This window comes from Saccoglossus kowalevskii, chromosome 21 (genome assembly GCF_978046115.1).
Source record: "Saccoglossus kowalevskii chromosome 21, keSacKowa6.1, whole genome shotgun sequence".
In the NCBI taxonomy this organism is placed as follows: Eukaryota; Metazoa; Hemichordata; class Enteropneusta; family Harrimaniidae; genus Saccoglossus; species Saccoglossus kowalevskii.
In genome coordinates, this window is record NC_140661.1 from 10,367,131 (window position 1) to 10,385,095 (window position 17,965).

Here is a 17,965-nt window from a genome sequence, read left to right on the forward strand (position 1 = left end):
ACGAAAGAAGAGAAAGAACCATGACATGTTTACTGTGCTTTATTATTGAATTACTGCGCCACCACCGGCGAGTTGTGAAGAGTCAGGGCCAAGATCATGCTTTCGTCCTTCGTCTGAGTTTCATGATGAATTTTATGCGCCGTGGCTGCACATCAAGTCCACAAATTAGAGATGAGATTCAACATTTCGGGCACTTTTTTTAATTAAAACTTTGTTTACTTCTTTTACCATCATTTTCTTTTATTGAAAAAAGTTAATTTTTAAAATCTTATTTACATAACTGCATGTGATTTACATAATTAATGGCGGTGACAACACGTATATTACATTGTAATTAACGTACAGAGAGAGTCGTTATGTAAATTAACAAGTATCTCTGTTTCTGAACATTCAGCTAGAAATTCATTTTTAATACAGCTGTCAATAGCTTATTCGATCATTTGGAAATGTTCAAATGGTCGTCTTGTGTTGCTCCTCCTGCATTTTGTCTGTATTTTGTGACTTTTGTAAAAGAACAAGGGGAATGAAAGTGAAACATACTTGAACATGGAATTTGTGTCAAATATTACAATATCCTATTGTGATTGAATGTCGTATCTAAAAATACTGTGTTTAGTAAGAAATTGCGTCTATTTCGTCTATATATACTAAGATAACAAGTTGTTTTGAATATATATATTTTCAACATTACACGTCTTGAATGTCTTCTGATTTCTTAATTTACGGTGTAATATCCTGTTATGTGACGTCACGTCATGTCATATTGTATTTCATTTTCTTTCAACTCTTTCCATGTACTGGTTTAATCATTATAGACACGTACACGTATTTGATGGCAATATACAATATGAAATATTCAAAATGCAATATTATACTAACACTACCGTATTGGCACTCATGATACCAGCGGCGTCCTATAGGCTGTTACACTTGTTCTTTACGCATGAGCGTACACCGTGCCTGGTTGGGCAAGAATGGTCGAAAAGGTAAACGTATGACGTCACAGTGCGACAGACTATTGTTTTGTCGGAAGTAAATTTCGGCGGAAATACCATACCTCGTGGTATATTTTGACCCCGTGACATTATATTGACGCGGGTTACATGTATAGTAACAGCGCAGAGGGCGCAACTACAAATCCGGAGATTACATTGAATTGAGCATATAGACTCTATTTTACACATCACATTGCAAGAAATCTGAGATTATTTAACATTCGCTAGCTTAAGATCTAATTTGCGTCAGTAAATCGGAAAACCGAATTCTAGGTCGTAATCACCATAACAATCTGCTGTGTGCTGATCTGCCGCATATCACGAAAAATATCGATACTGCTTTTTTGCAATACCACACGTTATCTTCGGTATTAGCCGCGTTATTTTCTGTATTAGCCGTTTGTATTAGCCGTGCTATTCGCTGCGTTATCTCCGGGGTTAATCGCGTTGTCTGCTTCATTAGCCTTGTTATTGCCTATATCAGTCTGGTTATCTTCTTCATTAGCCGCCTTGTCTTCGATATTATCCCTATTATCTCCTGTATTAGCCGTGATATCCACGTTATTTTGCGTCTAATTATCCAAATTGCTTTTCAACGTTATGTTGCTAATTAATTTGTACTCAAAGAACAATTTAGTAAACAATATTTACAAAAATCAGACATCGATATTTAACGTTCAGCATCATTTTTACATGTAATATATATAGTTATAATGATAATTTTCATATTGTTCATTTGTTAATAAAGAAATGATTTTTTTTAGATATTTGTATAATAGCTTACCAGTACCAAACATTATAATAAAATGAGTTGAGAAAAAAAATGTTATGTTGACAATTACTCTGTACTATATTTCCTAATAAAAATCATTGTAAGTTGAGATCACTATCATTTGAAGATAGTGGGCGCTCTATGTGACGTATGGCATAATGTACTACACAAACTTACCACATTCGATTTTTTGTTTTATTTGTGTGGTTAACATCGATGGAGGGAACTCTTGTGTGATCCCGGTACTTTCGAATCACACAGAGTTCAACCTCCTATGAATAACTACTTGTTCATTTCATCCAATCAGAAAGCCCAGTTGTGGAGCTTTATATATTTTGATAATTGTTCTGTTTTCGTGTCTGATTCATGTTCGTATGACCGCAATTATTATCAACTCAAAATATTTTCTTTCTTTTTTCTCATAAATTGTCTTACGACTTTTATATAAATGACGTGACGTCATCATTGAAGTATCACTGAACCAGTTTTGCTGTACTATTGTATACCAGATGTTACACAGCGCCACCTTCGTTGGGTAATTTATGCCACTGAGGTTCCAACTATGGGGGCGCCATACAATAAAGTACTAGTACCTTATAGTAGTTTTGAATATTTGTCCTCATCGTGACAATTTCGCAGTTACCGACCAAATTTTGTGTTCACAAATCGATAAATGGAATCAACATTAACTCAAAATAATAACATTTAGATAACGCCCAATTCAATTAAAATTGTATGTAGTTATTAATTGTTTTATATTTACATATGTACTATATATGAAATCAATAACTGGAATACTGTTCCTGAGAGACTCCACAATACTCGATTCAGACTTGTTACGCACTTGTTTCATTATGGATCGATAACTACGATATGATGTCTCTTACGTTGTCATTGCGAACTACGTGCGACCACGTTTATCTAAGCCCCAGACTGTGTTCACACGAAGACTTTGCGTGGTCTTTACAAGCAAGACCAACAAATACTTTGACACAGTAATACATTCTTGGCGAGTACACTTAAGTGTGACACTTGTCGTATTTGCTAATGAGTATGTCTATCTGTCTGGCTAGCTGGCATGTCACTGTAGGCGGAAACAACAATACGCGATCAAGGAATACAAAGGCCCGTACAGTGTTAGAATGTAGCACCAGAAACTGTGCACGTTACTTCAATGTATTATCGCCCTCATGCAGCATTGTAAAATACACTCAACTATATTTACGTGTAATTTGTGTTTTTGAAAGGGTATCAACAGCACTGACTATGAATGTGCATTCGAGTACTCATGTAATTCTAAATTAGTTATTTGAAATTTTCTGGAAAGATGTCATACACATATTGTGTGTTTTTTTTAATCCGGGCTTGGTAGGATGATAGGATTCTGTAGACTGACTGGGCCTAGCAGACTTGCATTACTTATTAAACTGACAACGACTATCTGACAGAATCGAGTAGACATTCAGAGCTCAGGAGACTGGCTGGGTCTAATATGTCGACTGAATCATGCAGAATGCGGACAGTGCCTATAAAGAGACTAGAAATTCGAGGATAAAACAAAACACGGATGAACGGTCATCCAGGGAAATAAAAAAAAACAGATTGTTTAATGTAATTACTTGAAACAAAATTACGTTGCCATAAATCAAACATCGCTCACCTCCTCTTTCTCGCTCGCTCTCGATCATAAATTGATATTCAGTATTCTCACTGTAGCTTATTCTAATGAAACAGAACACATTTATTAATATTTACACCTTATTATTTTAAAGGTCATTCTAGCAGGAAAAATTGTGGAGAATTTTAATATTTTATACATATAAATAGCCTGACGAAGGTAATTATACTTCTTAGTCAGTCGAAACTGCTGCTAGATTAAAAATAGTTATATATATTTTATTTGGTCGCTTCAGATAACATTAATTCATGAATGACATCCGGGCCGGCATGCGGAGCTCTGATAATGTTACTGTTCTAATACGAGTCTACATTACGGCGCCCGTTGTGCTTTAGGTCTATTGGCGACATAGTCGGTAATAGATCGTGTTTACTGCGCAACACTAGACGCGAAAATCGCATCCCAAGAATTCTCGATTACAGTATTTCTAACGTTACATTATCATTGATGAAATAAAACAAATAAGTGCGCAAACTTATCATGCGATAACCATTAAAATTCAATTTTTTATAATGTCTATTTTTCGACGGCAAATCACGAGCAATGACGTAAATAGATCGAAAAGGAGCACACGGCGCGGTTTCATTATTGAGATCGGATTGGTGCACGTGTCAATTACAATAAATGAATAAGTAACTCTGACCTCTGACCCGTTTTCAGTATCACGTTGTTTAATAATGTGATATTGCCTGAGACAAACCAAATGTATGACAATTTGATCTGATTGGTGTGTGAAACGACTGGAATGGAAAATACTGATGAGCAGATTGTAGCGTATCAACAGAACTTCGACCGGAGTTCCACAGCAGCTCACACAGAGCCCATAGAAATACATGGTATACTGGTGCGCGCCTTAGCAACGTAGAACGCGCACTGACTAGCTCCGCTACCAGGCCCGTAGCCAGCACTTTTGAATAGGGGGTTCGAAAACAACAATAACATATTTGATATGAAACGTGTGAATTTTATGATTTTCAAAAAGAAAAAGAGCGGATTCTTTAGTGTCTGTTACAGACATTTTTATATTCCCGGTTTTAAATTATATTGACTTTGTGTAACATAGACAAGATTGTTTGTATCTTAGCATTATTGTCTGAGCATTTTAAGGTTGAATGCTACTCTCGAGTTTTTTCGTTCGCTGTTCGCAAATGTCTACAATCATTCATTTTAGTATAAGTCAATTTCTTATTCTGTAATTTTATTTCTGTACAGGGCCTCAACCAAACGTACAAAATGTAATGGGTAGAAAAGTGCATAACATGTTTTAAAAAAATAGAACATCCGTGTATGGTACTAAGTTAAGCTGGATTTATATTCAGCTTAAAAAAACGTTTAAAAAATACAGAGCTAGTTGATAATTTTTTTAAGTATTATACGACATGTTTTGGGGCTCCAGCTATTTTTTGTCTTCAAGTAATTTTAACCAATATGAGATACAGCACTTGAAATAAACACAGTTTGTACAACTATCAATGCTAAGTAGATATCTGCAAAATGTTGTCTGTAGCCTCTCGATGATCTCCAAATACTCGTACCCCCATATCTCGCTACCATAACAAATAGCTGGCACAATTGTTGCATCGAATTAAATGCACTATCCAATAGCATACCACCAAGTTTCTTGCAGTATGTATTTTTTTGGGTTCACTGTACATTTATTTTTTAGGGGGCAGTAAAATAATTTGCATACAGTGGTAGTCTAGCAGCGGTCTCAATAGACTACAATGACTACATCTCTTTTTTATGAACCCACTAAAAATATAGTAACTTTTCTAAAACAGCAAAAAGAAACGTGTCAGGCACTATATATATATATATATCTTTTTCACCATATGTTACCGAGAAAAAATGTAAGATATTGGGATATATGCTTGCCATATCCCAATAATAAGTAATATGCCCTAAAAAAGACAAAACATACATATCATTTTCTACATTTTTGTAACATAATTTGTAAATGTAAAAATGAAACTGATAATAGTTTGTGTAGCACACTACTCTGATACCACATACTTTGACATATCACACAGTGCATTACATAAGTTATCCTCCTCGGATGTGATGGCGAACGTATCCACAACACGATGAATGTGGAGTAAAGCTAGAGATGTCAATCTCTATTGCCCCATATATGTATTCAACCTTCTCAATGCGGAGAAACTGCGCTCATACTTGCAGCTTGTTGCAGTTTTTGTAGTAAAATAAATATGTTTGAAAATTATAATTCATCGCATAGTTTCAGTGCTGAAGTAACACTGAGGGGTTGACTGCAAGAAACTCTTTGACCTATACAACTCGTGATGAAAAATTATTTTCTTGAAGAATACAAAACTAATGAACCAAACTACAGTATCGTGTTGTGCTTGAAAAATTACGGTTCTGATCAATCCCGTTCGATCCCACACTTTACTAACTGAGCGAACACTAGCACAAGACAAACGATCTATTTCAGGACCACCACATCCTTTAGAAAGAGACTACCATATGTACATTATTGTTGTATAAATATGCTTACTCGTTATAATATTTAACATCAGCTGCTTGAACGCGATCTTCATTACACCATCGCGGAATCGCCGAATAAAAGCTTGCCCATTTATAACAATCTTTTTTAATTGGCTGCTGCTGAGCTGAGACGGCGTGAATTGACATTTAAAGCTCGTTGCCACCAAAATGCTCATTACTATGCAATTTCGGCTGAGTCTGATAGTTACCTCACTGAGTCAAGTGATTTAAACGATGATAATTATTTTAATTAATACTGTTCGTTTTAATATGTTCTAATCTACGATCATAATTGTATTCACTTCTAAAATTTAGGGGGTTCGACTGAACCCCCCGAACCCCCCCCCAAACTACGGGCCTGGCTACTAGTAACTGAAATGTTTGTAAATACATGATACGTACTGTACTCACAAGGATTGAGTTTGATAGCAAATTATGTCCGGTGTCAGTGTATGTCATATTCGCTTCTCCCATAACTCGGGACTTAATTAGAATGTTTACACTAGTGTTAACAATGTATCTGCATGTGCGTAATTTTTACGAATATATATATATATATATATATATATATATATATATATATATATATATATATATATATATATATATATATATATATATATATATATAGGCGCGCACCTCACTGCGCCTAACACAGAGACGTAACTATGTTAACGGTCATGTGAGCATTTTGATTGAATGATCAATTATTTAATATTAAATATTCTTAGAAACCATAAGTTGTGCTTTCTATTGATTAAGAGTTCTGCGACGTCACATGAACAGGTTTAAGGGAAACAGCTCACAACGTCGATATTGATTTGGTTTGTAGATACCCCTCAAAATTTGTTTTTATTTTCTACATTCTAATTGACGAACAAATATACAGTTGTGGTTGATCCAGTTACGTCATTTGCACGTCACAAGTATGCTTCGCCGCTAGCGATTGAGGCAGAAAATACATTCTGATTTGATGACCTTCTATTTGTTAATACACATATATGCATAATTGTACGTTGAAACTAAAGTGGTATGTAGAGCAATATGTTATTACATACTTCATGTGTTTCAACTGGAATTATATTATATCGAAAAATAAACAACAACTGGAACTACCATATTTTAATAAAATGACTATATTTACATGATAAATGTACAGAATAATGTGATATAATTGTACAAATTAATTAGTTTCCATAAACAAGATTATGTATACTGCTCAAACAAATAAAGCTCTAGTATGCTCGCCCAAATTAAAAAATAAATTCTATGTCACCAACCATATAGCTGCATCTTGGCCGTCAAAGAAGATACATTTCCTGGCTTATTATTATTATACTGTTTATAAAACATTCATATATTAGAATATTCACTGGTATGGGAAATGTAACTCGACTCAAAACAGCAAATGTTCAAACACACTCTTAAATTTTGATTATAGAAGAAATAAAAACCTTAATTAACAAACATGATAAGTTGGATTGTTGAATTGAATAAACTGTTTGTGAGAGTAAGATAGTTTATTTTACTAGTGTTAAAATTGTATGATTATTCGCGGATTCTGACTTTCAAAGAAAGTGTACTTCATTTCAAGAGCGCATCGAATATCTATATAATATATTATATTATAATGTAGTCAAGTTCGCGTTATTGATAATGATTCTAACCTATTTTCCCTTCTATGTTGACGTAATGTTATCAATGAAAGTGTATAGATGTGTCAATTATATTAGTGATTGACACTATATGAGCTCATAATATCAGGTGTTTGTTATCTTGAATTATTTGTGTTTCCAGCTCAGTTCTCTTTACATACCAGGGTACATACGTCATCATTCTCAACTTCAATGTGGATTGTTTTTCTGATAAGAACATACTTTATGTTCCACTCGTCTTTGTACACCACGCCAAATTCCACTCCACGTCAATTGATTAAATATTACTGACACCGTAACTTCCTCTAGTATCATCTCGGATAATGATTTGTTTGTAGATTTCTTATTGTTTGTTTCGTTACCATGTATGCGGGGTGTAAAAATGAGTACATTGCATAACATGGCGTTCCCGGAAAAAAAGTGGCTTGACCCTGAGTTCGATAATCACGTTCCAACGCATCAAACATTCACAAAGTTCGATCCACCGTTAAGACGTTCATTTGGCACACGTCCGTTTGATTTGTTCACCCCTATACCGATCTGATGAGGCGGGTCTTCTCCCACTAACCAATAAGTCAGCTGTTTTCCCTTACCCTAGTAGATAAAAGCAAATACATTACAAAATCTTTGAAATTATTTGTTAAAATATACGACAAATTGAAAAAATATAAAGTGTGTTTTAACAAAATGATATTGTGGTAATTGCGCTTACCAATTTAATTAGTTTTTTTGACAGATCTCGTATCCTAAGTGGAGAAGTCAACGTACCTTCATTTCGACTTCGCCTCTGCATTCAAGTTGAAACGTCCCAAATGTCTTGAGGATTTCTTCAGTTTGTTTGCTGAGATGGATTTTCTTTGCTACAAATGGTACAAAGCAAATTAAATTCGCCTGAATTCAGCTGTCGGCGTGGCGTAGTAAATGGTTTTACATATCTAGATGTGTTTATGCAATTCTACATAACATATTTTGTTAATACAGAATGGAGTTGCCATTTAGAGACAGACACTTACGTAATCCGTTAGACTCCATTCTAGACGCTGTGTTCACCGTGTCTCCAAACAGACAGTAGCGAGGCATCTTAAGACCAACAACCCCAGCACATACCATACCTGTAAGATCGCCGAGTAACAAACTGATTTAACAAAACAGAGTAGCGAATAACCGTATTTCCCAAAAAATGGGCATGGTAATTTTGTCTGATGAATACATATGTTTTCTATCCTCCAAACCATGTATTTTTTGCAATACGTGACATTGCACAAAAAAAGTTCTCATTAGTGGCCTACCTGAGTGTATTCCGATACGTAGTTTTAACTTCTCGTCAGGTTTGTGTCTTATTTTGAATGTGTCAACAGCCTTCAGCAACGCAAGCGCCATTCTACTGATCTCTCTGGCGTGGAAGTCACCATTTCGTATGGGCAGACCCGATACTACCATGTAAGCGTCTCCAATGGTTTCCACCTACATCGTAGTATTGATTATACATTAAAACGTGCAATAGACGAGTAGTCACCGTAAATGCGATATCGTATTGTATGACGTTTAACGTAGGAGTGTAAACAAATGTGTGCATATAGACCTTTGACGCAAATGACGATGGAATCTCGCACGAAAGCAGCAGCGTATTTGTTTCAACTTTTCAAAACTTTTTAAAAAGGTAATACTTAAAAGAACTAAAAATCAAGCGTCCAATCAGAGTTTTTATATAATTCACATATTATGATATACGAAAACTAGCTTATTCGCACAACGGTGGAATGTTGAAACTACAAAATTGTTTTTTGTTCATTGTGACTATGTTTTTTTTTATTAAGGGAAACTGTTAAACAAAATTTAGGCGCCGGTTTCCATCGATACTATAACAAACATTTCGTCAAATAAACAAGCCTCAATCTAGCAAAAAGACGGTCTCTTAGGCGTCTTCTGTAATTGGTGGCGGCAACATTCTTTTTTGATCCAGTGCTCACTGGTGGTGGCGCAACTGGAAATCGCAAATATACGTTAATACATTTTAACAGAAATATTGTACACTTACATAAATGCAAGTGATTTTTAAACAGGAAGCGGGTGACGCCAAAATCGCGCCCGAATACGGATGGAATCCTCATAATGAGGGGTTGCTTGGCAGCTATACGCAACGTGACTAGATTTTACTGGTTGAAAAGGGACGCTATATGAGTGGGAAAATCGAGTCTCGTGGCCTTCTCGCTCACGACGAGATCTCGGAGGCCATTTTGCGTCTAAGGACCACTAAATGCAGTTACTTACGGATTGCGATAAAACACACCCAAACGTACCTTGTAGACGTGGAAGTTATCGATAATTGCATCGAAACAAGTGTAAAGATCATTAAGTAAAGCGATGACCTGAAATAAATGCATTGCAATGTTAAAAATGAAGCTACAAACAAAGAAAACAGTGTCGAGGCGCCGCTTCTAAAATGTGGGGTTGCAACGCCCGTGAGCAGCAATCACAGTGTAGCTGAGGTGCTTACGTTACGTGCAAAGTAGAAAATATAACCTACCTCCATGGGAGTACTGGACGCGGAAAGGGCTGTAAATCCAACGATATCACTGAAAAATATAGTGACACTATCGAAGGCCTCAGCTTGTACGGCTTCGCCTCGCTTTAGTTTCTCAGCTACGGGTCTAGAATATAATTAGATATTTTGGTAAAATGCATTGTTTATCGAGCGCCACGCGGTGGGTGTTACTTTAAATTAAACAATGAATGTTGTGAATAACTTGAAACCTACTTTGGCAAGACTTGATACAATAACTCTTCCGCTCTTCTTTTCTCTTCGTAGAAGGCTTCGGTTCTCTCCTCCACTAAGCTTTCCAGATTATTTGCATATTGTTCCATACGTTGTAGTAAATTGTCCAGAATATTACCAGTGGCACTTCGACTGTAAAACAACAACACGAATCACATTTCATTCGTAACGCCCTGGGCAATGTATTCCCCATGGCTTCTTTGCTTTATTGATCAGCGTAAATGGCTGGCTATTTCAGTCTCGCCATGTGAACAAAACACTGCATACACTAAATACAAAGTGTATAGTAGGAAAATAGAGCTCGATACATCAACTAAAATATAAATCGAGACATAATTTGACATACTTGTTTAGTTTTCTCATCGTTGTTCTAAGTGAGCTAAAGTCTGGTCTCTCAGCCGGGTCCTGTGCCCAGCATTTCTCCATTACTGGATATAGTTCCTCGGGACAGGTAGATTTATCTACACTTGGTCTGAAATACGGTTTGTTGCCGGCTCGGACCTTCTGTACAATTTCTGAAAGACGAAAAATGTAACAGCTTACATAAGGAAGTCGTTTGTATAGGGTACATTATGTGTTGCGGTATGAACCTTAAAGGGCAGTGGTCTTCACGCTGCGTTCTGTTTGATATGGGACTCACAGCGACGTATACAACGCGTGTAAAATACATTGTTTGTTCACACGAAATTTGAGCACGCTCTGCGTTACGACCCTAGCCCTTTAACTTGACTCGAAAGTGGCGACATTTTAACAACTCTCTTCTGGAGATCAAGTATGGAAGCCAATAAACAAGTTGTTATTCCCTGTAACGAGTACCCTGACCATTCGTCATCGCAACAAATCGATTGTACTAAATGAGACGACCGCAATTTCGGAAGTTTCTAGTTTCAAGTGATCGATGATTCCAAAATAAAACCTGCCCTAATTAACACAGATGTCGACGGCATGGCACTATAGGATTCGGGTAGCAAGAGTACGATAATGACCATAATTATCGTGTTAATGTTGGCTTAGGTAGAATTCCCAATACATCTTTGTTGAACAGACACTGTAATCAGATACTACTTCCAATCACCCCTACAGTACCGGGAGGATTCGTTCCCTCGGGGTGGAAATCGCATCATTTGTTAACCAATTGGCATCAATATATTTGTGAGTGTGTTTCATCTTAAAAATGCGCGGTGTAACTGATGTTTTATTCTGTTGTGAATCATAGACAGGTGCAACAAATTACATGTATGTTTATACCGTTGTTATTTTTTCCCACCCGTGTTAGGCGTCGTGGTATTCATGCCGATATTGCGTAAACGTACGCGTGTACTTTGTATTCTTTGTTAACAAACGGATATCAATGTATTTCAGAGTGTTGGTTTCTAAAATGCCCAGCGCTAATGATTGTGTAAAAAAAATGCTTGTTGCAATTCGAACATCCCAATGAATGCTGATATTTCAACTAGAACGATCCGATTCCCAGATCTCTACATCATTCTGTAGACTTAAGATTACACGGCGTGGTAGAAATTGCGGAAAACCCCCAACTCTGAGTTCACAATAACACATAGTCATACTATATGATACACGAATACAGAGAGATACTGTGAAAATCTTACAAGAATACCGCACTACGACCCAGTACTGCCTGAGTGCATACTTTGCAGTTTTCTTGTGTTAACCTAATTATAACGCAACATTTTTTCCTGCTCTAAATTTAATAAGTGATTTCAGCCCGACATAGCAACGAAACACGTTTTGCGCTAAGCGAATGCTTCCGTTCAGTGACGGGCACTTATACCATATATGGGAATATTCGATAGTTCCAATGAGTTTTGGAACGGGTGCAGATACGGTCTTCTACAGAACGGCAAATGTTATTGTTTTCGGTGCTAGACGTGAGGTCATTACGAGAAGAACATACCGTGCACGATTGCAGTACGATGATCATATCGACCCATGCATACTTTTCGGTATTCTCGTCATGACCTCATTATAATACATCTTTTTTTTTGCTTGTAGGAATTTGATGAGAGACAAAAGCCCGGAGTCGTAACGAAAAACGTTTCGCGTTGTGTGAACGTTTGCGTTCAGCGACGAGATTATATTTCCACCACGCGCCGATAGCGCCGCTGCGTCTGAAGTAAATAAACGAAAGTGTTCGAGTGTGACGTAAAAGTGACGCACAATTACCGAATGAAAAAGAAATTTCGAACGCGCCAGTAACACTTTCTGTACAGCGTTTTACAGACGGGTAAATTATTTCGTTTTCGGTGCCAGATGTATAATAATATATATTACAATAATAACGATTTATGCCGCAACCGTCACGTGGTTATGATATATGACCTATGAAGATGTACGTCGCAATCATGTGTGTGAAAATAAACATGCGCGCGCAATACATTTATATCGGATTTAGAAAATTCAGTAAACGAACCTTTAGGCGATAGATCCATTTGTGACACATAGAACGGACCGCATCGATGAACAACTTCTTGTAAGATTATTCCGAAACTGTACACATCGCCTCTTTGAGTGCCGCCGGACGGTGCTTCGGTCAAGCGAAGAAGTTCGGGACTCGTCCACAATTTCCCTGCAAAACATGGACCAGATACAAACTACGTAATGCGTCCACAGGCCACTGTTCTGGATGGGTAAATTGTGCAATATGGACGAGAAGATTGCTGTATTTTGGTACTGCATGTTGATGAACACATGTTGTACGTTGCGTTTGCAGTTCATAGTAGTCATTTAACAAAACAATAGCAATTTTTTTCAGTTAGTACATTAAGTCATGCTATTATACAATAAAATTAATTATTGATTCATCAAACGACTACAAATTTATGTTCATCGCAAACAATGTTTCTAGTTTAATTGTAAATTATAATTCGATGTTTTCATCAGTTTGTTTTTGTCAAATGACAAATTTAAAAAAATATTTTTTTTCATCCATATTGCAAAACGCTTATTTATTTCCGTACTATGGGAAAACAATATGAACTTTTGACATTTAATATTACAAAGTTATTTCTAATCCATTCGGCTTCAACATATACATGTTATATAACACCCATAAATACATCAACATCTCACATTATTCCTAACATACTGCTTTTTCAAAGGGAAGGAAAGTCGAGGTTCGTTGTGGGATTTGTCCATCACATATTGAATATTAAGTACATTGGTTATAAAGCGCACTCCCGTGTACGAACAAACACAAAATAATACTTCATTCGCGTAAAGCATCGCTCTGTTCACGGTTCTTGGCGATGAGCATGGAAATCGACGATGGATGTGTTAGTTACACACGTTATTACGTTGTTAGTTCAAGTTTTGTCCCTACAATATGTCAACTGAAACGGCGTAGTGTGTTAATAAAACCGGTTGTTATATCGTTCTCGCTTTAAACGGCATGCACAAATAAATTGTCAGCGTACCACCAAGTTGGGGGTCTGTTACGAGTTCTAGATGGTCATTGAGAATTTCCGGAGCTGTCCACAGCATTCCTGCAAATACAAATTATAATAATAAACAGTTCACCATCCATGCAATAAACACAGTGCATTATGGGCGCCGTTTGTACAATAACATGCAAATGATATTCTGTATGATTTACTAACATTATATAAAACAACGTGTACAGATTCGATTATTTACAAACAAAAATCGCTGAAATCATTTACATGTAGGCATCTCCGCTTGCAAATAATGCATGAACAATGCAGAAATAACAAAAAAAGTGATATTATTTATATATCATTATTTTCACGTTATATACTTGTATCTATAAATATTTTTGAAGAATGCATTATATATTTGCGACACTTGAATATCAGCACGGGCAACAATCTTTTCAAATCGTTATGAATATATGTATAAGCCGGTAGACATGATAGAACTTGTGTTATTGGAATATATATTGCTATTTTATTATATTTACAGCAGAACGTGCAATTGACGAACCAATATAATTAATATACAGGGTTATTCATTTTATAATGTTTACAATTATATTACGAAGTGGTTCTTTTATTCGAAAATAGTATATATTTATATTATATATTGTATGCATTATATTATATTACATTATATTGCATGCAATCTTATATTCAAACGGCGCCAATGGATTACATGTGTAGTTGACATGGGCTCGGAATGAATTTGTGGCACAATGACGAAACAGGTACATTACGCGTTAGAAATCTTCTATACCAGCGTTATTTTAATTGTCCGTGAACTCGATGAGTGGTCGGAGCAAGGAGTTTCGATTACGCACCACGCACGGCAAAAATGGGGTCGAGTTTTCTAACCTGTTTCTGAAGCGTTTGTTAGTGTGAGTGATTGAAAGTGCGTCACTAACCACGAAATCATCCGGGGAAATAAAGCGTTTGGGGACGGTCATAAGTTGATGAGCTTCTTTGATGAATTGGATTTTTGAATAAACTTTACCGGCGATAATAAAATGTCATTTAATCAGGAATTAGAATTTAAAATATAATTTTCAGACTAGAATAGTATGTCGTTCAAAATAAAACCGGTTATTCTAGGTATGTGTAGTAGGTAGGTGTTACGTAATTCGCTTTTATTGGATCCATTCATTCATTGAACCTAGTGAGCAACGTAAGATAATTTATGCAACGCGAGACGTCCTCGCCATTTTTGACGTTATTTGGCGAAGCGATGCAAACACAATACGACTGATTGCATAGTCACGTTTATATCACACCCATGGTCAATATCAATTGCAATTAACTTACGCATGTAGTACGAGTGTGATTCAAATTCGATGTCGTTATCTTCATCGTCAGTCTTAAATTGGTTCATGCCAAAGTCGGTTACTTTCAAGACGAACCTGCTGTCAACAACACAATTAGACGATTTCAGGTTGCCATGAGTGTTGATAACACTGTTGTGTATGTAATGCATTCCTTTGACTATGTCGTATACGAGTGAATACCGGAACATCCAGTCCAGTTTGATAGAGTCATTTTCTAAAATATCCTGTAAAAAGAGATGAAAAATAATTTAATTGTGATAAAAGTGTGTGCTCTGTTATACTATGAGGTTATTACGAGGATACATCAAAGTATGCACGAAGACAATACAGCGGAAGTATTGACCGACGCGCAGCGGAGGATGATTCGACAGTGTACTGTCTCAGTGAGAATGCCGAAATTAAATAATACAGAAAACTAGATGAAGAGAGAACTAGATCTGGTATAATCGGGGTAAATGGTCGTGGAAATTCACAATGTATTCGGATGCGCCAACTCACCTGTAGACTGCCTTTAGGGCAATATTCAGTCATGACGCAGATATTCGGAGGATCAGTACAAGCACCGATAAATCGTGTCACGTGATCATGTTGTACGTCTCGCATCTGAAAACAAAACGAATCATGTTATATTTTGCAAGGAATACAATTGCTCTGGCATTTTGAAATATTAGCGCTTGCACTTACGTACGTACGTACAGTACGCGTACTGTCATTACACATTCTGTGTCGGCATTTTATCGCATTAGTGCCCGTGTGTACTCACGTGTTTAAATTCCAGTAATATTTTTCTGTTGAGTTCTACTCTTCTTTTGCTGATTTTCTTTATAGCTACCACATTGTTCTGTAAATATTTAAAAAATGCAACAGATAGTCGCAGTTATTTGAAAAGCATATTAGACTTCAAAGACTCAACTTCGGAACCCGTAAATATTATTTTTTGACTAGATCAGTTCTTATATGTTATGAGGTTATTCAGGTGATATTCTCGTAATAACCTTATTATTATACATCTTTTCCTTCCAAGGATACATCATGGGAATGCCAAAATTCAAAAACGTTTCGAACAGAGTTAGCAAACTTCTTTGTGTGGGGTCCGGTCAAACCCTGGATGGGGCAGCCATGTTTTTTTTTTTTATTATTAGAGGACGCTTACGCGCGTAATCGTTCCATATTTGGAATTCACGTTTCCTAATATGGTAGGATGAAAAACCCAGTGCAAAACCACAAAATTACGGCACGCTGTAACTTACGGTGTTCGGTGACAGATGTATAAGAATACCAGACAATAACCTGGCATTGCACGCCGCACCCAATATACCGCAAAATGTTTCCGATTTGCAAGTTGCTGATCGTAGGTATCTTAAACTGGTGCAGATGGAAAGTAAATATATAACTTTTTTCACAAAGATTAATCACTGAAGATATACTGTATATATACAGAGTGAAGGAAACTTAATAATGTTGTATTTGTATTAAATCACCGTTTGTCGTTGCGACACATCTCCTTATTTGACTAGAACTATCAGTCACTAGCAAAATAAACGACTTCCTAGGAAACTTAATAACTCGTGTAATTTAGCGTGCAATATGAGAACAAGTAATGTTCTACGCTGTTGACATTATACGCTTCGTAAGAGATCTTGCAAAGATATCGTTTTCGTGGATGATACTTTGTAGTGTCGCTAACGTTTTGTTGAATGTTGTTAAAATCCAAAGCGGATCGTAAACCGAATTCCAAAGTTATAGATCAACCGACACCGAATCCGAATTCGTCTAGCCGCTCGGCAACTGTCTAAACAACCTGAACATCCATCATGCATTGCTGTTTCGATTTCAGCTCCAATCCGAATATCTCAAAAAATCAGTAATTTTCAATGGAATATACTGATTATTAACTGCGTGAAAAAGTTCTCTTCGGATTGTCCATCTGGAGCTTTCCGGGCGCGATTGTGCGATTTGATGACGTCGAAAGTATCCTCGGAAATTCTCGGCACTTTGATTTTGAGAATACTGTTATGTTCTTATTTGGGATGTGACAAATACCTTTTTTTAAAGAACAAGGGCGTTCTATTAAGTGAATTAAAAGGTGACAACGCAACTTTTATAATCGGCATAATACCTTGTACATTCCTGTAATAGTGAAAATCTGTTGATTTGCGTCCCAGACGGATTGCTGAGAATGGTTACTAGATTTCTGTAGAAGAAAAATAAAAAAGATATTATTGTCATAATGAATCGTATTATCAACGTGTATTTGATTAAATAAATATCGTAACGTATTTCATATGCAAATGAGGTATATATTTAATGCGCTTGAGTCGCAACGCAGCACGCGCTCGAATCGCGTGTTACAAACTGCGTATTTAGAGTTGCGTGAGACGCATTAGAACACGATGCGGCGTGGCAGTATGATTACCCGAGAATTAAGAGATGTGCGACTTCTTCCATGACCTCTTTTGCGCTCGTGGATGCTAAATGTAATCTCATCCCATCGTATTTTCCATGCCATGTTAGCCAGCTCTTGCTCCAATTTGTACTTTCTGTGTATGGTAAAAACACACATAAATATAATTACACAGATGACACTAAAACAAATTCATCGGTTTACGTTTAAAGGTATAGTGCACATCTTAAAGTTTTAGACGTTGGCAAACTATACCCCCCTCAAAAAAAGTTATGATAGCATCGCGTTATTACGAATTATTCAATTCATTGCAAATGAACCACGTTTATCCTAGGTATTCCCTGTATGTAGTGATCAAACGCAAAGAGTTTGCCAGGGGAATGACCACACACAGCGATATGAAATA

At 36.5% G+C, this 17,965-nt stretch overlaps 1 protein-coding gene across 2 annotated transcripts in view; it reads right to left on the bottom strand.

The window, feature by feature from the left end:
• Positions 1–7,070: 7,070 nt before the first annotated feature.
• LOC144358012 (atrial natriuretic peptide receptor 1-like) overlaps positions 7,071–17,965 on the bottom strand; it is a 41,722-nt gene continuing 30,827 nt past the window's right edge. Inside the window, exons 7-21 of one of the 2 annotated variants that reach the window (XM_085495216.1) lie at positions 17,572–17,695; positions 17,275–17,349; positions 15,919–15,996; positions 15,654–15,758; positions 15,136–15,379; positions 13,816–13,884; positions 12,813–12,968; positions 10,728–10,896; positions 10,364–10,513; positions 10,133–10,256; positions 9,906–9,974; positions 8,895–9,069; positions 8,619–8,717; positions 8,374–8,465; positions 7,071–8,199 (exon numbers count right to left, since the gene is read on the bottom strand). In XM_085495216.1, the coding sequence (XP_085351342.1) occupies positions 8,065–8,199; positions 8,374–8,465; positions 8,619–8,717; positions 8,895–9,069; positions 9,906–9,974; positions 10,133–10,256; positions 10,364–10,513; positions 10,728–10,896; positions 12,813–12,968; positions 13,816–13,884; positions 15,136–15,379; positions 15,654–15,758; positions 15,919–15,996; positions 17,275–17,349; positions 17,572–17,695 (1,864 nt within the window). In that variant the 3' untranslated portion in view covers positions 7,071–8,064. The remainder of the gene's footprint in view (positions 8,200–8,373; positions 8,466–8,618; positions 8,718–8,894; positions 9,070–9,905; positions 9,975–10,132; positions 10,257–10,363; positions 10,514–10,727; positions 10,897–12,812; positions 12,969–13,815; positions 13,885–15,135; positions 15,380–15,653; positions 15,759–15,918; positions 15,997–17,274; positions 17,350–17,571; positions 17,696–17,965) is intronic. The other variant, XM_085495217.1, reaches the window with a different exon arrangement.